The 15,310-nt window shown below is 44.0% G+C and overlaps 1 protein-coding gene across 1 annotated transcript; it reads right to left on the bottom strand.

Annotated features, from left to right (window-relative positions):
- Positions 1–8,590: 8,590 nt before the first annotated feature.
- On the bottom strand, positions 8,591–15,020 carry LOC146073431 (olfactory receptor 10A7-like). Its single transcript, XM_083180609.1, has 2 exons — positions 14,916–15,020; positions 8,591–9,523 (listed from the first exon to the last, which is right to left on the bottom strand). Exons 1-2 carry the CDS (start codon positions 15,018–15,020, stop codon positions 8,591–8,593), a joined length of 1,038 nt encoding a protein of 345 aa, XP_083036735.1.
- Positions 15,021–15,310: the final 290 nt, after the last annotated feature.

Here is a 15,310-nt window from a genome sequence, read left to right as displayed (position 1 = left end):
TTCGGGATTGTCCTCCATGCACAATTACTCAGATTGTCGGGCAGTGGGGCTGGGGAGCTGGGCACGTGGTGCTGCCAGGCAATGGGGAAGGTAGTGCAGGGTGCCGCATTGAGCAAGAAAGCAGGCGGCAGCAGATGTGTGTGTGGGTGCTCATGCGTATGCGCAGTCGGTACTTGTTTCCTAGCACGGCCACAATCGCGGCCATCAGGGGTAATTTTTAGTGGCCTGCGACAAGACCGACGCGATGCCCCCGATTTTTCCATTGAAATGCATTGAAAACAGTGAAAATCGCGTCGGTCGGGTCGTATGCGGCCAAAAATGCTTAAATGGTCCACCCGCGATGGCCGTGATTTCCCCATAGGGAACAATGTTAAGTGCCTTAATTTACCCGCGATGACCGCGATTTCCCATAGGAAACAATGTTAAATGGGTCAATTTACCCAAATCATCATAGGGAAGAATGGTAAATGGGCCAGAAACCCAAAAAACCCCCCCTGAACATTGACATGTCCCCCCAAAAGTAGTTCGCCAACCCGCGATCAACGTGAAGCGCAGCGAGCCCGTGAGGGGCGGCGGTACGCGTCCTCCGACCTTTTCATACCCCCACTATCCATGTCGGCGTGGAGTTGAGAATAGAATAGTGTGGCGAGCGCAGCGAGCCACCGAGCCCGAAGCGTGGCGAGCGGACGCGGATACCTTCACAGGTAAACGCGTCCCTTCGCGGGCTTCACAGGTGTCCGCGTCGCCATGGACACCTGGGAAGCCCGCGAGGGGACGCGTATAACTGTGAAGGCATCCGGGTGCGCTCGCCACGCTTCGGGATCGGTGGCTCGCTGCGCTCGCCACACTATTCTATTCTCAACTCCACGCCGACGTGGATAGTGGGGGTATGAAAAGGTCGGAGGACGCGTACCGCCGCCCCTCGCGGGCTCGCTGCGCTCGCCACGCTTCGGGTTCACGTTGATCGCGGGGTGGCGTATAGTACTTTTGGGGGGCCATGTCAATGTTCAGGGTTTTTTTGGGGGGTTTCTGGCCCATTTACCATTCTTCCCTATGATGATTTGGGTAAATTGACCCATTTAACATTGTTTCCTATGGGAAATCGCGGTCATCGTGGGTAAATTGAGCCATTTAACATTGTTCTCTATGGGGAAATCGCGGGCATCGCGTCTGGCCCATCGCACCCGATTTTTTAGTGCATGCGATGCCCGCGATGGCCCCGATTTTACCCCCGATGACCGCGATCATGATCGTTGTGGCCGTGCTAGGAAACAAGTACCGCGCAGTCTAATCCCGAAATCACAAAATTGGAGACTCCAATTCCAGGAATGAAATCCCAGTGATTTTGGGGCCAACTGCTGGAATCCCGCTGATTCCAGTGCTGGGGTGCCACACTGAGCAAGCAGGCGGATGGCAGCAGAGCACGTGGCAGGCTGAATGGGGCTGCTGCCTGCGCATGTGCAGTCTAATCCCCAAATTTTGGGATTGGAAACTCCAATCCCAGGATTGAAATCCCTGCATTTTTGGGGCCAAATCCAGGCATTTGGCTGATCCCGATCCCGGGATTGGTTGCCCTACAACAGACCTATGAGGTGGCTGCCCAGTGTTGTTTCTTTGGTGGGTGTCATCAGCTTTCCTTTCAATTTATGTTTATGGACATTTCGAAATGGGTATAAAAGTTTTCCTTCGGTTTTCAGTGGTGCTATTCCAAGGCGTTGGGGTACACAACATTTTTTGTCTTCCCACCTCCACTTCTGTCATTTGTTTCAGGTAAATATTTTTTTTTTTTAGTTATTACAATTTTCATCAAAATGCATCCAGTGGAAGGCCCAGAAAAGGGTTGAGGTGTCAAAGCTCTGCCCTGCGTACATCTATGAGAGGTCTGACAGAGACCTCAGACCCCTAGTAGGTCTTCTGAGATCCAATATTACCATTTCATTAAGTATTCAAAAAGTTCTGCCCAGTGTACACAAGCAAAAGTCCAACCAGGACCATTAGCCCTCTAAAACCTGGCCAGAATCACTGAACCACATTGCACTGGTTTACTTCCAATCAATGTAGGGGTGTCTAAATACACAATGCCGATCAATTAATTTTACATACAGTAACAGATATTATTTTTAAATTACTAATAAAAAAGTGTGGTCCTTTTTATTTTATCATAAAAAAAACAATATTTGCGTAAAATTAAAGGACTTGCCTTGTTTTAAACTGAGGGGCTGATTTAGACCGGTTTGCAGAGTTCCGAATTTGGCCTCATCCCCGATGTCGGGTATGGAATTCAAATTATTTGCAAAGAAATACATTTTATAGTTGTCTGCATACAGATAGAGCCAGCCTCTTCATTTCAGTGGCTGGTGAAAGTATCGCCAGCCCCCACCAGAGGCCAGCTCCCACCAGGGGGTGCGCGCGCAGGAGATGCTTGTGCGCCCCATGGCAACGGAGTTTTCCCCGGGTCCCCACCGCCGGTCCCCCTCGCCGCCCCCCTAACCCTGCCCATCTCACTAAAACGGAGACGGGCAGGGACCTGCAGCACCGCCACCGAGAGACTGGGTGGCACATGTGTGTGAGACACAAGTGCGTCAAAGTTCAGTGTAGCCCCTGTCCGCGGGCGCTCGCCAGAGGGGAGGCTTTGGCAAGCCCCAGCCAAGGATGACAGGGGCTCCATCTGTATATTCTCCACTACGGCTGCTAATAGGCGCAATCAGTGTATACACAGTGAATACAGGAGAAACTTACCAGGCACAAAACAGAGTATTATCTACAATACACAAGGATATATTGAAACCCCTATCAGAAAAGGAATGCAACACCAATACTTGGTTTCTAATGCTGTGGTTCGAAGCAGCAACAAAGCTTATACTTAGGGAAAAGCAATATACAGTCAAGTACAAAGAAATAGCTACAACCAATATACATTAGTGATATGTCAACGCTCCTGGATCCAGGCCTCAGCCATCTTAGCAAGATAACCTCAGAGGAAGGTGTGTGTCTTTGGCCAGGAGCACAGCTCTTTTATACAATAGCTCAAAAGGTAATACAATAGGGAATGTATGCTCTTCTTCCATTGGTTCGGGAGTGGGACATATCCAGTACACTGGGGGTCATTGGTCGGCTCAAATGGTGGGCGATGCCTAAGTCCTGGGATGTGATTATAATTGTTTACTTCTGGGTTCCCCGCCCAAAACTAGTCAAACCAACCCCATTATCATATAGTAATATACATGAATCTGATAGTTAATAACTTGTCGCTGCAATATGTGACAATATCCTCACAACCACCAGATTACTGCTTATAAATGAATGAACATTTTGATCCCAAGAATGATGCTCTAATGCTCCCTTCCTCCCAGCATGTTCGGCTGGATAACTTGCTCCCCATGTATTGGAAGTGTATGAAACTCGCTGACCAGATGGGTGAAGTCTAAGGGGGAAATTTACTAAAGGAAATTTGTAAAAAATAGGTGTATTTGTACACTTATTTTTAACATTTACTATCCCGAAAATACGGCAATTCGTATTCGTATTGGTAGCACATCAATACGAATACGAATTGCAGTATTTTCGGGATAGTAAATGTCAAAAATAAGTGTATTTCTGGATACAAATACACCTACCTGTATTTTTTTACAAATTTCCTTTAGTAAATTTCCCCCCTATATGCAGGAAAAAATGTATTTTACACATTTAAAATATCACTATCAATACATATTCTCAATGTCTTATATCAATGTCTTATATCAATGTACATGTGGATGTCAGCTTCTGAAATCACTTAAAGGTCTATGCAGACATTCTAAATTGTTTGTTTGATTACACAATCAGGCATTTGCCTATTCTTGGATTTTTGTATGGTGTATTGTATTCTTAGTTTGTTCTGACCTATAGTGTATACAATGACAGACAAGTATCTTATTGGCATGGCAAACGAGTCTTGTTTGTCGTTACCAATAGAAGCATACAAAATCGTATGTTACCGTATTTACTCATACCACGTGCTAATACACAGGGCTTCACGAGCCAATGTACGCAGCGTCCGGATTTGTGCACGCACGGCTGGTACGCAACTGCACAGAGGCCACTCTGATACATGTAGCTAAAATATTTTCGACTTCCACACGCAATCTTTGAGCACTTGAATAGTGAACACTCATGATTACTAGGACAAAACAACATATTTATGTACTGTATATAAATAGCTCTAATACAGAGGGTCGCCTGCATATAGGGAGAACAGCAGTTTATCTTACAAATAAAACAAATCTTATATTGCACCAATTTCTGCAGAGAACTCATGGCGGCCATTTTATCAGTGATTTTTGCACTGTGCAGCCGGCGCTGGACCAGCAGAGAGGTGAGTATTGTTGAATGGGTGCAGGGTGTGTGGTATACCAGTGCCCTATACATTAGTAACATTTGCTAAACCAAGGGCACATAGTTTGACCTACCCACTAAGCATTCATTTGTAACTCATTGTCAAAGGCTAACTTGTCATACAGTATTGATAATGATTTATCTGAAATTTTTTGTTTTGATTTGTTATTTTGAATGTTGAAAGGGCCCTAAACGTTCCTGATTTGACAATATCCTTATCACTTATACCAAACATTCTGTTCTTATTTACCTTGGTCCAGGATTTTATATCTAGTTAGCCAATATTGTTGGGGAACCTTAAAAGGTCCTTTTTAACAACTATGTCCTCAGGTTCTAGATTCCATACATTGCTCATCATTTAGGGGCCAAGTCCAATTTGGCCCCAGCCCCGATAGTCGGGATTTGCGCATGCACATTTCTGCACGTGTGCAAATCCCGACACCAAACAGCTTTGGCGAGTTACACACTTAGTTATGGTGATGATGATGGAGGGCCGGGGGCAGACTGGGGCAAAAATAGGGCAGGACCATGAGATCACCCATCATTATATGGGCATCCCCAGGAAAACGTTCCCCTGGGATTGCAGATGCCTGCGGGGGGTGGGTTGAAGACGTCACATGACATCAGCGCCCATCCCCTCTTCGGTGGACACAGATGAGAAGGATTTCTCTCCCCTTCAGCTGCATGAGAGGGGATGTGTTCACCTACAACCCCATCGCATGGTACCGGGGGGGTTTGGCTGCAGGAAGTGGGACAGAAAGTCATCTGGGCAGCGTTTCAGACCTTGTTAAGCAGCAAATGATTGCTGCATAGCGAGCCCTGCTGAATCAGCCCCTGAGCTTTCTGATAAGACCCGTAAATGACTGCTATTGTTCACCAATGGATGAACCTTCTTCTATGAATGCCCAAGGATGACTTCTTTGGGCATTTTATGAGGATGCCCCATCGCCTCTTGGCCCTCCCACCCCACTGCAAATGGCCCAGTGAGTGTGTAACTTGCGGAAGCCATTCACTCATGGGGTTTGCACATGCACAGAAATGTGTATTTGCAAACCCTGACCATTGGGGCTGGGGCCCCATTCGGATAAAACCAAGTAATCCCGAATCGGGCCCTTAATGAGATTTCTGACAAGACCCATAAATGACTGCTGTTGTTCACCAATGGATGAACCTTCCTCTATGAATGCCAAGGGATGACTTCTTTCTGAAGTCTTTCTCTTGGACATCATTGAAAAATATATTCTGGTTCTGCACTAGGTATAACAAATGAAAATCGCGCCTATATTAAAAATATAAAAAAAGTTGTAATATTATGTAAAAATATATAGCACCTCACTAATTAACATATACATAGGACATATTATTGTTTTATATAGTTTCCAGGAGAGGTATTTCATTAATAAAAATTTCGGAATCGATCTACATGGTAGACAATGTCTAGGAAGAGGGCCAATAGGCTGACACCAAATAGTCAACATGCACAAGGTCAACATAGACAAAAGGCTGACACAATTGAAATGTCGACATTGAAATTGTCAACACAGGAAAAGGTCAACATGAGATTTTCAGGTACTCTTTACCTAGAACGGCGCCAGCGATTGAAATCGCGGTCGTCGTGGGTAAAAATCGCGGTCATCGCGGTCATCGCGGGCATCGCGGGTAAATCGGGATGGCCGCGATGCCCGCGATGACCGCGATCACCGCGATTTTCCCATAGGGAACAATGTTAAAACGGCAGATTGACCGCGATTTTACTGTTAAATGCCTCAATGGACCCGATTTGGGGCCAAATAGGCCAAATTAACCCCCCCAAATTTTTAACGCCACCCCACGATCCACGCCAACCCGAAGCGTGGCGAGCGCAGCGAGCCCACGAGGGGCGGCGGTACGCGTCCTCCGACCTTTTCATGCCCTACTATCCACTAGGGCGTGGTGTGAGAATATAATAGTGTGGCGAGCGCAGCGAGCCACCGAGCCCGAAGCGTGGCGAGCGCAGCGAGCCCCGCGAGGGGACGCGGATACCTTCACAGGTAGACGCGTCCCCTCGCGGGCTTCACAGGTGTCCGCCTCGCCACGGACACCTGTGAAGCCCGCGAGGGGACGCGCATAACTGTGAAGGTATCTGCGTCCCCTCGCGGGGCTCGCTGCGCTCGCCACGCTTCGGGCTCGGTGGCTCGCTGCGCTCGCCACACTATTATATTCTCACACCACGCCCTAGTGGATAGTAGGGCATGAAAAGGTCGGAGGACGCGTACCGCCGCCCCTCGCGGGCTCGCTGCGCTCGCCACGCTTCGGGTTGGCGTGGATCGGGGGGTGGCGTTAAAAATTTGGGGGGACATTTAAGGGTTAATGGGCTCTGTGGCCCATTTAACATTGATTCCTATGGCCAAATCGGGTGGATTGAGCCATTTAACAGTAAAATCGGGTCCATCGCGCCTTTTAACATTGATTCCTATGGGAAATCGGGAGCATCGCGTCGCGGGCATCGCGGGTACATTTATGGCCGGCCGCGACGCGACCGACACGATTTCCATGTTTAACATTGGTTTCAATGGGAAATCGCCCGCGACGGGCGCCGTTCTAGGTAAAGAGTACCGATTTTCATGTTTGTTTTGGTGTCAGTTTGTACATTTCATCCTGTTGACCCCAAATTAGTGAACCGCGTAACCTTGATTGGGGCATGGATGATATGATAACTTCCATCAATAAAAACTCATTTTGCGCATATCGACTTTTTGTCGACCATTTGGTTTTGACCTACTGAATGATGACTTAGACACTGTGGGGTAGATATATGAAGCAGTGATAAGGGAGAAGTGATAAAGTGCCTGGTACTTTATCACCGGCCAATCAATTCATGACAGTATAGTTACAGGCTGGGTTTAAAAAGAGAAAGTTAAGAGATAATTGGCCAGTGAAAGTTCCAGGCACTTTATCACTTCTCCTCCCTTATCACTGCTTCATACATCTACCCCTGTGTACCTATTGAACGCATACCATAAATTTCTAAGGAGGGCTTTATTGAGTCAGGATGAAAGTTAGGATATAAACAGTGGCATATTCAGTCAATCCTTTGTTTTCACTGGTTGCTTTTAATACACATAACATCCATGATAGTCAGGTATGTAACATCGGTTATAACCACTGTCAAGACGTGTGGGGAACCGAATATAAGGGAGTATACGGTATATAGCTTTATGGAAAATGTAGTTTGTTCTTATGTCTAAGGGGGTATTAAATCCCAGATTCTGACTGTCGGGACGTCCCGACAGTCGGAATCCAGGACATTTCTGACGGCTTCCAACAGTACACCAACAGACGGAATTCAAGGTACCGACTGTTGAGCATCGGAAAGTCCAAAATTTGTCTGAAATACCCATGCATTGTTGGAAACACTGTGAATTCGACAATCTGTGGCCGTTTCCGACAAAACAGATTTAACTTTAAAAAAAGCCAGATCTGAAAGCCTTCAATGATGTTTGTAATAGCTGCATTGAATAGGTGAATGACAATATTTCCCCTGTTGGGAAATATAGTCACAGATTGAATACCCCCTAAGTATGTGGAGACTATCCATGCAAGTTTAACCAATCATTTATTTATTTTTTATTGACTCAGTAATAAGAAAACATTATTTTCCCTTCTGTGATTAAAAAATCTTTAAGCAAATATAAAGAAAAATATTTATTAAACCTTCTGAACAGACAAAGCGGATGTGTTGGCCATAGCAGTGAAATAGATACCAGCCACCATATGTCTAGTCTATAAATTGAGAATCTGGTTGGATGTCATGAACAATGCCTTAAGGTATCCTCTTTAGAATGTTTTATAACATTTTTATTTATTATTTATTTATTTATCAACAGTTTCATATATAGCTCAGTATATTACATTGCGCTTTACAAAGGAGACAGTGATACAATGAACAGGGTATTTACAGACAGTCAAAAGGTAGGAGGGCCCTGCTCGCAAGCTTACAATTTATAGGGAAATAGGCATTGAGACATAAGGATAGATACTGTATTCTTTATTGCATCGATTCCACCAGAATGCAAGGTTCTGTGACTGGTTCTGGAATTTGATAAGCTTGCCTGAAGAGATGAGTTTTCAGGGAACGCTTATAGGTTTGGAGACTGGGGGAGAGTCTTATTGTGCTTGAAATTATTGCACACATTTAATCACACACAATTATTTGCCAGAAATTCTCTCATGATTGCTAAAAAAAAACCACGATTTTGGAAACTGTTTTCTCTAAAGCTTTCTTAATGTCCTTATTCCTGAGACTGTATATAATGGGATTTAACAAAGGGGTCAGTACAGTATAAACAAGCGATAAGCTTTTACTTATGGTCAGTGATTGTCCTTTTGCTGGTAGGCCATAAACACTAAACAAAGTCCAGTAAAATATGCACACAACGATCAGATGAGAGCTACAGGTGGAGAAGGCTTTCTGTCTGACAATATTAGATGATGTTGTTAAGACAGTATAAAGGATATTAATGTAAGATAATATAATTATAATGCTTGGGACAAGAAGCAGAGGAATACTTAGTAAAGAGACTTCTAATTGCACAATTCTAGTATCTGAACAAGCAAGTTCCTGTAGGGGAACAAGATCACAGAAGAAATGGTCAATAATGTTCGGTCCACAAAACTTTAGCATTGCTGTTGTTATAGTATCAATCAATACAATAGAAAAACTCATTATCCACGGCAGGATAGCCAACTTCAGGCAGTGTGCCCTGTTCATTATAGACACATAATGAAGGGGTTTGCAAATAGCCAAATATCTGTCATAAGCCATCACTGTGAGAATCAAACAATCAGATGATCCTGAGGCACAGAAGAAATATAATTGTGTGATGCAGCCAATAAAACTAATGTTTCCCTGGCCAGTCAGTAATATATGAAGCATGTAGGGAACAACGTCTGTGACTATGATGAGGTCGCTCATAGACAGCTGTGTGAGGAAGAAGTACATGGGAGAATGGAGGCTCTTGTCGTAGGACACCAATGAGATGATCAGTAGATTCCCACATACGGTCATGCAATAAATCACAAGGAAGAATATAAACAGCAAGATCCTCAGGTTTGTGGAACCCTGAAATCCCAGAAGGATGAAGGCAGTGACTGTGGTCTGGTTGCTCCCCTATTATGAATTTTGAATGTAACAATACATTTTTTATTCATCATTTATGTATATATACACCTGTCTATGAAACTTCAAACAGACTATTAAAACCCACTACTTCCAACTCACATCCGAGCAGTATCGGGGAGGAGCTGCATGTTTAAGTACACATGCGGCTTCTCAGTCTGCTGGATTTGGATCGCTCATTTTTTTTTAACCCAAGAACGTCTACTATGCACCGAAGAGGTTGCGAGCTACATTGGAACCAAGTGATTATATTTTTTTTACAGGTCCATAAGGGATTCTACTGGACAAGAGGACTGACCTACAGTGGACCCTAGGTAAGTATGCATGTATGTATGTATGTACAGTATGCATGCATGCATGTGGGTGGGCATTTACAGTATGTTAAAACTATACTTTCAATGATGTTTGTGTCTATTTATTTTAGTATTGATTTAGCGGTGGGGCTACAAGTCCCAGCGGTCCCACATGCAGGGACTAGTTCCAAATCCAAACCCACTGCTATTTATCTTTTACACAAAAAAATATTATCAACCCGGCATCCACAGCCCACAGGTGCCAGGGAAAGCTGACTTGTCAGATGGATAATGCTTTGGCTGGGGGACCTTGTGTAAAATGTGTCCCCTGCTGGCTGTGGAAACCCGACACTGTTTTAAAAAATACGAGGGATCCCTACTCCCCCCCCCATATTTATGCAAACAGGATCGGCTCAAAGAGCCCAGGGTAGGATATGCTCATGGGGAGTTACCCTGCAGCAGTTTTTTTCATTAACCCCTTGAGTGGTGGGTTTTTCTGGGGCAGGACATACCTATCAGGGCAGGTTTTCCTGCCACAGAAATATGCACCACATATGGGGCAAATCACTCCCTCCCTCCCCATCTCTCCTGTCATTCCCCCCTCCCCTCCACTCTGGTGATCATACTCCGGAGTTCCCCTGCCACTGCCATTCACAGCAGTAACCAGACAACAGGCTTGCGTGGGTGCCTGACGGGGTCCCGACAGTCATTTACCCAACATTGAGATCCCGACTGTTAAAACACCGACAGCCGGGTTCCTGATGGCCACCGGCTATTCTCCCTCATGGAGGTCCATGACCCCCATAGAGGAGAGCAGAATAGGTGGCGAGCGCAGCGAGCCACCGTGCCCGCAAAGGGCTTTAGTGTGCTCGCCATGCTGTCTGAGTCTGACCAGTCGGGATCCTGACATCGGGGTAATAACTGTCGGGATCCCCACTGTTGGAACCATATATCACACCCGGCTTGGGATATTCCGGGTGGCTTGGGAGGACTGGGGCGCCTGAACTTTCCCAATCATGCATGTGCAGTGAATGGCGGCGGGGGTAGTTGCAGGGGAGCTCCAGTCTACAATCGCCGGATTGGAGGGGCACGGGTGGGAGTGACAGGGGTTGGAGGAGTGACAGGAAGGAAGCAACCACTGCGAGGTGCCCTGAGAAGTGATATGCAAGTGGTGCAAAGCTACAGGCACCACTGGCGCACACCTGTATATTGGTAGTATGCCCAGAAATTTTCTGGGACAGCCTGCTATGGTAGCACTACTGAGCCCAAAAAATTTTTTGGGTGCATACCACTCAAAAGGTTAATCCAAAAAAATCACACTTTGGAGGTGCTAAAAAAAACGCACCATGGCTAATAAATTTCTATTTCCATTTACTAAAAAAAATTGTCTGAAATCGCAATCGATTTCTGGCTTTTGCAAAAAAGAATCACACCCTATTACGTGCGATTTTCATCCAAAAACAACAAAAAAATTGCACCCTATTACTTGTAGTCCAAAGTGTCTTCTTAAGACTCAGAATTTAATGGGCCTAATTCATTCCTGATTGCAATGCTGCAAAAAAAGAATTTAACCAAGGGGTACTTGTTTCCTAGCACGGCGCCCACTAAGGAAATAGCTTAGTGGGCTATTCTGTGTAGGATAATCGCATCGCATCACGTACCGTGTATAGTGCTGTGCGATGCAATGCGATCCGATGTCCATATTAAGTGCACAGGAGTGCACAATGAAATATCACATAGGATCGCATGGCACCAAATGCAATGTGATGATCATTGTACAAGCACCAATGCCATGAGATGTGATGGGTGCATACTATGCCATGTGATGCCATGAGATGTGATGGGTGTTTACTATGCCATGTGATGCCATGAGATGTGATAGGTGCTTACTATGCCATGTGATACCATGAGATGTGATTGGTGCTTACTATGCCATGTGATACCATGAGATGTGATAGGTGCTTACTATGCCATGTGATACCATGAGGTGTGATGGGTGCTTACTATGCCATGTGATGCCATGAGATGTGATGGGTGCTTACTATGCCATGTGATGCAATGAGATGTGATTTGTGCATAGTATTACATGTGATGGGTGCTTACAATTGTAAGCACCTCTGGCATTGTTTTGTGTCACCCCCAGTATCCATGCCATCCGGAAGTGTGGCGAGCGGTGGTGGAATGCGTCCTCCGACCTTTTCATACCACCACTATCCATGTCGGCATGGAGTTCAATATAAGAACTCCACGCCATGGTGAGCGCAACAAGCCCAGCGAGTGGACACTGATTACTTAACATGTATTCTGGAACCCTTCGCGGGGCTCGCTGCGCTCGCCACGCTTCGGGCTCGGTGGCTCGCTGTGCTCGCCACACTTTATAGAATCAACTCCACGCCAACGTTTATAGTGGAGGTATGAAAAGGTCGGAGGACGTGTTCTGCCACGCTTCGGGTGGCGTTGATAGTGGTAGTATTTTATGAATACATTCACCCCTGCAAAATCATGCAACTGACACAGTAATGACCATATGTGTTGACTAAGAACTATAATTTAATTAAATAACTCATAAACCATAAAATAACAGAATATGAACAATTAATACATTTAAAACATTAAAGATTATTTAAGAACATGTAATCAGTGAACAAATGATTTAGTTGTCCTTAGGGAGAAGTGTCAGGGCGTGCAGGATACAATTACATTAAAAGATCCAACCTCCAAACACACAGAAGTCACAGTTAACATTATTAAGTTTAAAATCAGAGACTTCATCACATGCAACACACAGAACGTAATCTATTTGATAGAATGCTCTTGTGGATTATGTTACATCGGCCGAACCACTAGGGCATTAAAAATAAGACTGTCAGAACATCTGCGAAACATCCGAAAAGGACTACAAACACATCATTTGTCTAATCATTTCAGACTAACTCATAATTATGGCCCAGAACACATCAAAAAATTCATTGGTTTGAGACATATAAAAAACAACTGGAGAGACAAGAATATAGAATCAAATTTAGTGAAGTCAGAAATGAAACTTATTTTTGATTTAAAAACCTTAAAACCATCCAGCCTCAATAATGATTTCGAGTTAAAATGGTTTCTGTAGTTGATGTGGATTTGTTTTCTTTTATATTTAATTTTCATGACATATATATTTTTTTATTAATAATTTTCATTATATTTTCCCCTTTTTATATTACTTATTTATTTTTATATTGATTTGAAACATACTCATTGATATCCATTATAATCTTGTTTTTCAGAAAAATATATTATTCTAAAAAAATAAACAAAATATGGATCCAAGTAAACAAACAAACAAATGGAAAAATATATCACAAGTTGCTATATCAACCGTTTAATCACTCTCTAAGCTTGGAAAAAGAAGATCCAGAATAATAATAAAACATAAAAATGTCCTCATACCTGTGATCAAAAGCCTTTTTATAGTTAGCTCATATAGTACAATTATAATTTTCAAATAGAGCATTAATAAATTAAGGCGTATAGGAGTTAAAAATTTCAGATAATATCTATATGACCCACGCCGCCAATAAAACTACAATACCCAGAATCACATCTCAGCCAATTGATAACAACTTCTGAAATATCAGACAGAGCCGTGAAAGAGAAGCAACACCATACAGAGCCGGGAATGATCAACTACAATCCCCACAATGCCGCAGTGAATGACACACTTCCGGCAGGACTTCCGGCCACACCGGACGGAGCTGTATATGTCAACTATGATCCCCACAATGCCACACGGAGTGACGCACTTCCGTGAACACTTCGGGTCACGGAGCTACCTGGAAAGAATGAAAAACTACATTTCCCAGAAACCCAGCGTGCATTAAAACCGCGTAGCAGGCGAGAGAAACACAAGACTGAGTCCACTCCTGGGAAACTACATCTCCCAGATACCCCAATGATACCCGTTTTTTTGGCGGGAAAAAGACACAAAATTCCATTTCAAATACTTAATGTACTTTTCTTTTTTGATGTTAAATGATAATAATGAGTGCATAAGTGTTAACAAAAAGAAATAATGTACCATAAAAAAGGAAATTAAAAAAAGTAAAGCTAATTAACAGACAGGAACAGGAAGTTCAGCCATCTTGAAGATAGCCTATAAATATGAATTCAGCCAGCATTACCTCCATGCCTTGATAAAGAGCAACAGCTTGAAACGCGTTGGCAGGAGGAAGGAGCCTTTCTATCTGAAAGTGTTTGAGGTGATGGTTGGGGAGAAGGTAAGATCTCACTATTTGACATCTGGGTGTATACCGGTACTACACCGTGGATCAGGACCCCATCTCCTTACCTCCCTCATTACACCACAGTAGTGAAAGACACATTTTTAAATATTTTTTAATTTTGGTGTGTTTTTTTATGAAAATAAATTCTTTTTAATATAAAAGAATTGCACACATTCTTTCTTTGAATGAGGATATCTGAAAGAAACCTTTTGAGGAGTGTTATCATCTAATACACCGTGAGTACGGGTACGCACCCATCATCTAAAAGATACCATTATATGTGTCATTTACAACATTCCATTGTAAGTAAGGTACGCCCCCTTGCTGACACTGGATGTTCTTTTTGATTAACCCTTCAGTGAAAAAATAGACCATTATATCGCTCTATTTTCCAAATCTTATCTTTTCATATACCCACCTTTTCGGAGACGAAACCTCAAGTAAAAAGTACCATCAACTAGAAGGATCTCCATGAAAAGATAAGTATAGACATATTCTTCATTCAGCGCCATCTTTTCCAGAACCCTACCCCTCTTCTTTTCGCTTGTACATTGAATGGATCAATAGGGATTGATCCACGGGTTTTGGAAATACAGGCAGCAGAATCACAGGAGCGCCACACTTAATTCCACCTTTCTAGAAAAATGGGTTATCCCCACCCAATGTTTTTCGCCACATAAACTCCTCAAGGTATGATTGGAGCATGTGCCTTGCGGTGCCCCGATGGCATTTATTGTGCCATTTACATGCGCCCCACATTCTTTCGATGTTCTGAGTATGGACCCCTGTTGATGGGTCGATGAAATTGTACTGGTGGTTCACCTGGGCGTGCTCATATCCTGCCAATTGGAGCTGATCTGTGCTATACACCCTCCAGCAGTCTGTGGAGATTGTAGATCCAGGCTCTACATTGTCAATGATAGCCATGATCAAGGTGCTGGCATCGCGGGTGGCCACCATCGTCAGGAAACACTGATCTGTTTCCCTGCATATTCCCCCAAAAACCCACTGCTGGGGTAACATCCGGCCTACATTGCTTTTTCTCCACACGAATAAGCTTTATCCACCTCCACTATGTGATCTGGTCCACTGATACGGCGCTGTGGCTACGCCATGAGGTCCATCAAGCAAGCCTCCCGCATCCACTTATTGTAGAGTACAGCTGTTTTTTATTTGGACTTATCCAGATGTTGCTGACAATAGTCGATCGATGTCAG

Source organism: Crinia signifera, chromosome 4, assembly GCF_055691185.1.
Source record: "Crinia signifera chromosome 4, ASM5569118v1, whole genome shotgun sequence".
Lineage (NCBI taxonomy): Eukaryota > Metazoa > Chordata > Amphibia > Anura > Myobatrachidae > Crinia > Crinia signifera.
The sequence above is the reverse complement of the archived record's forward strand: the minus strand, read 5'-3'. Positions and strand labels throughout refer to the sequence as shown.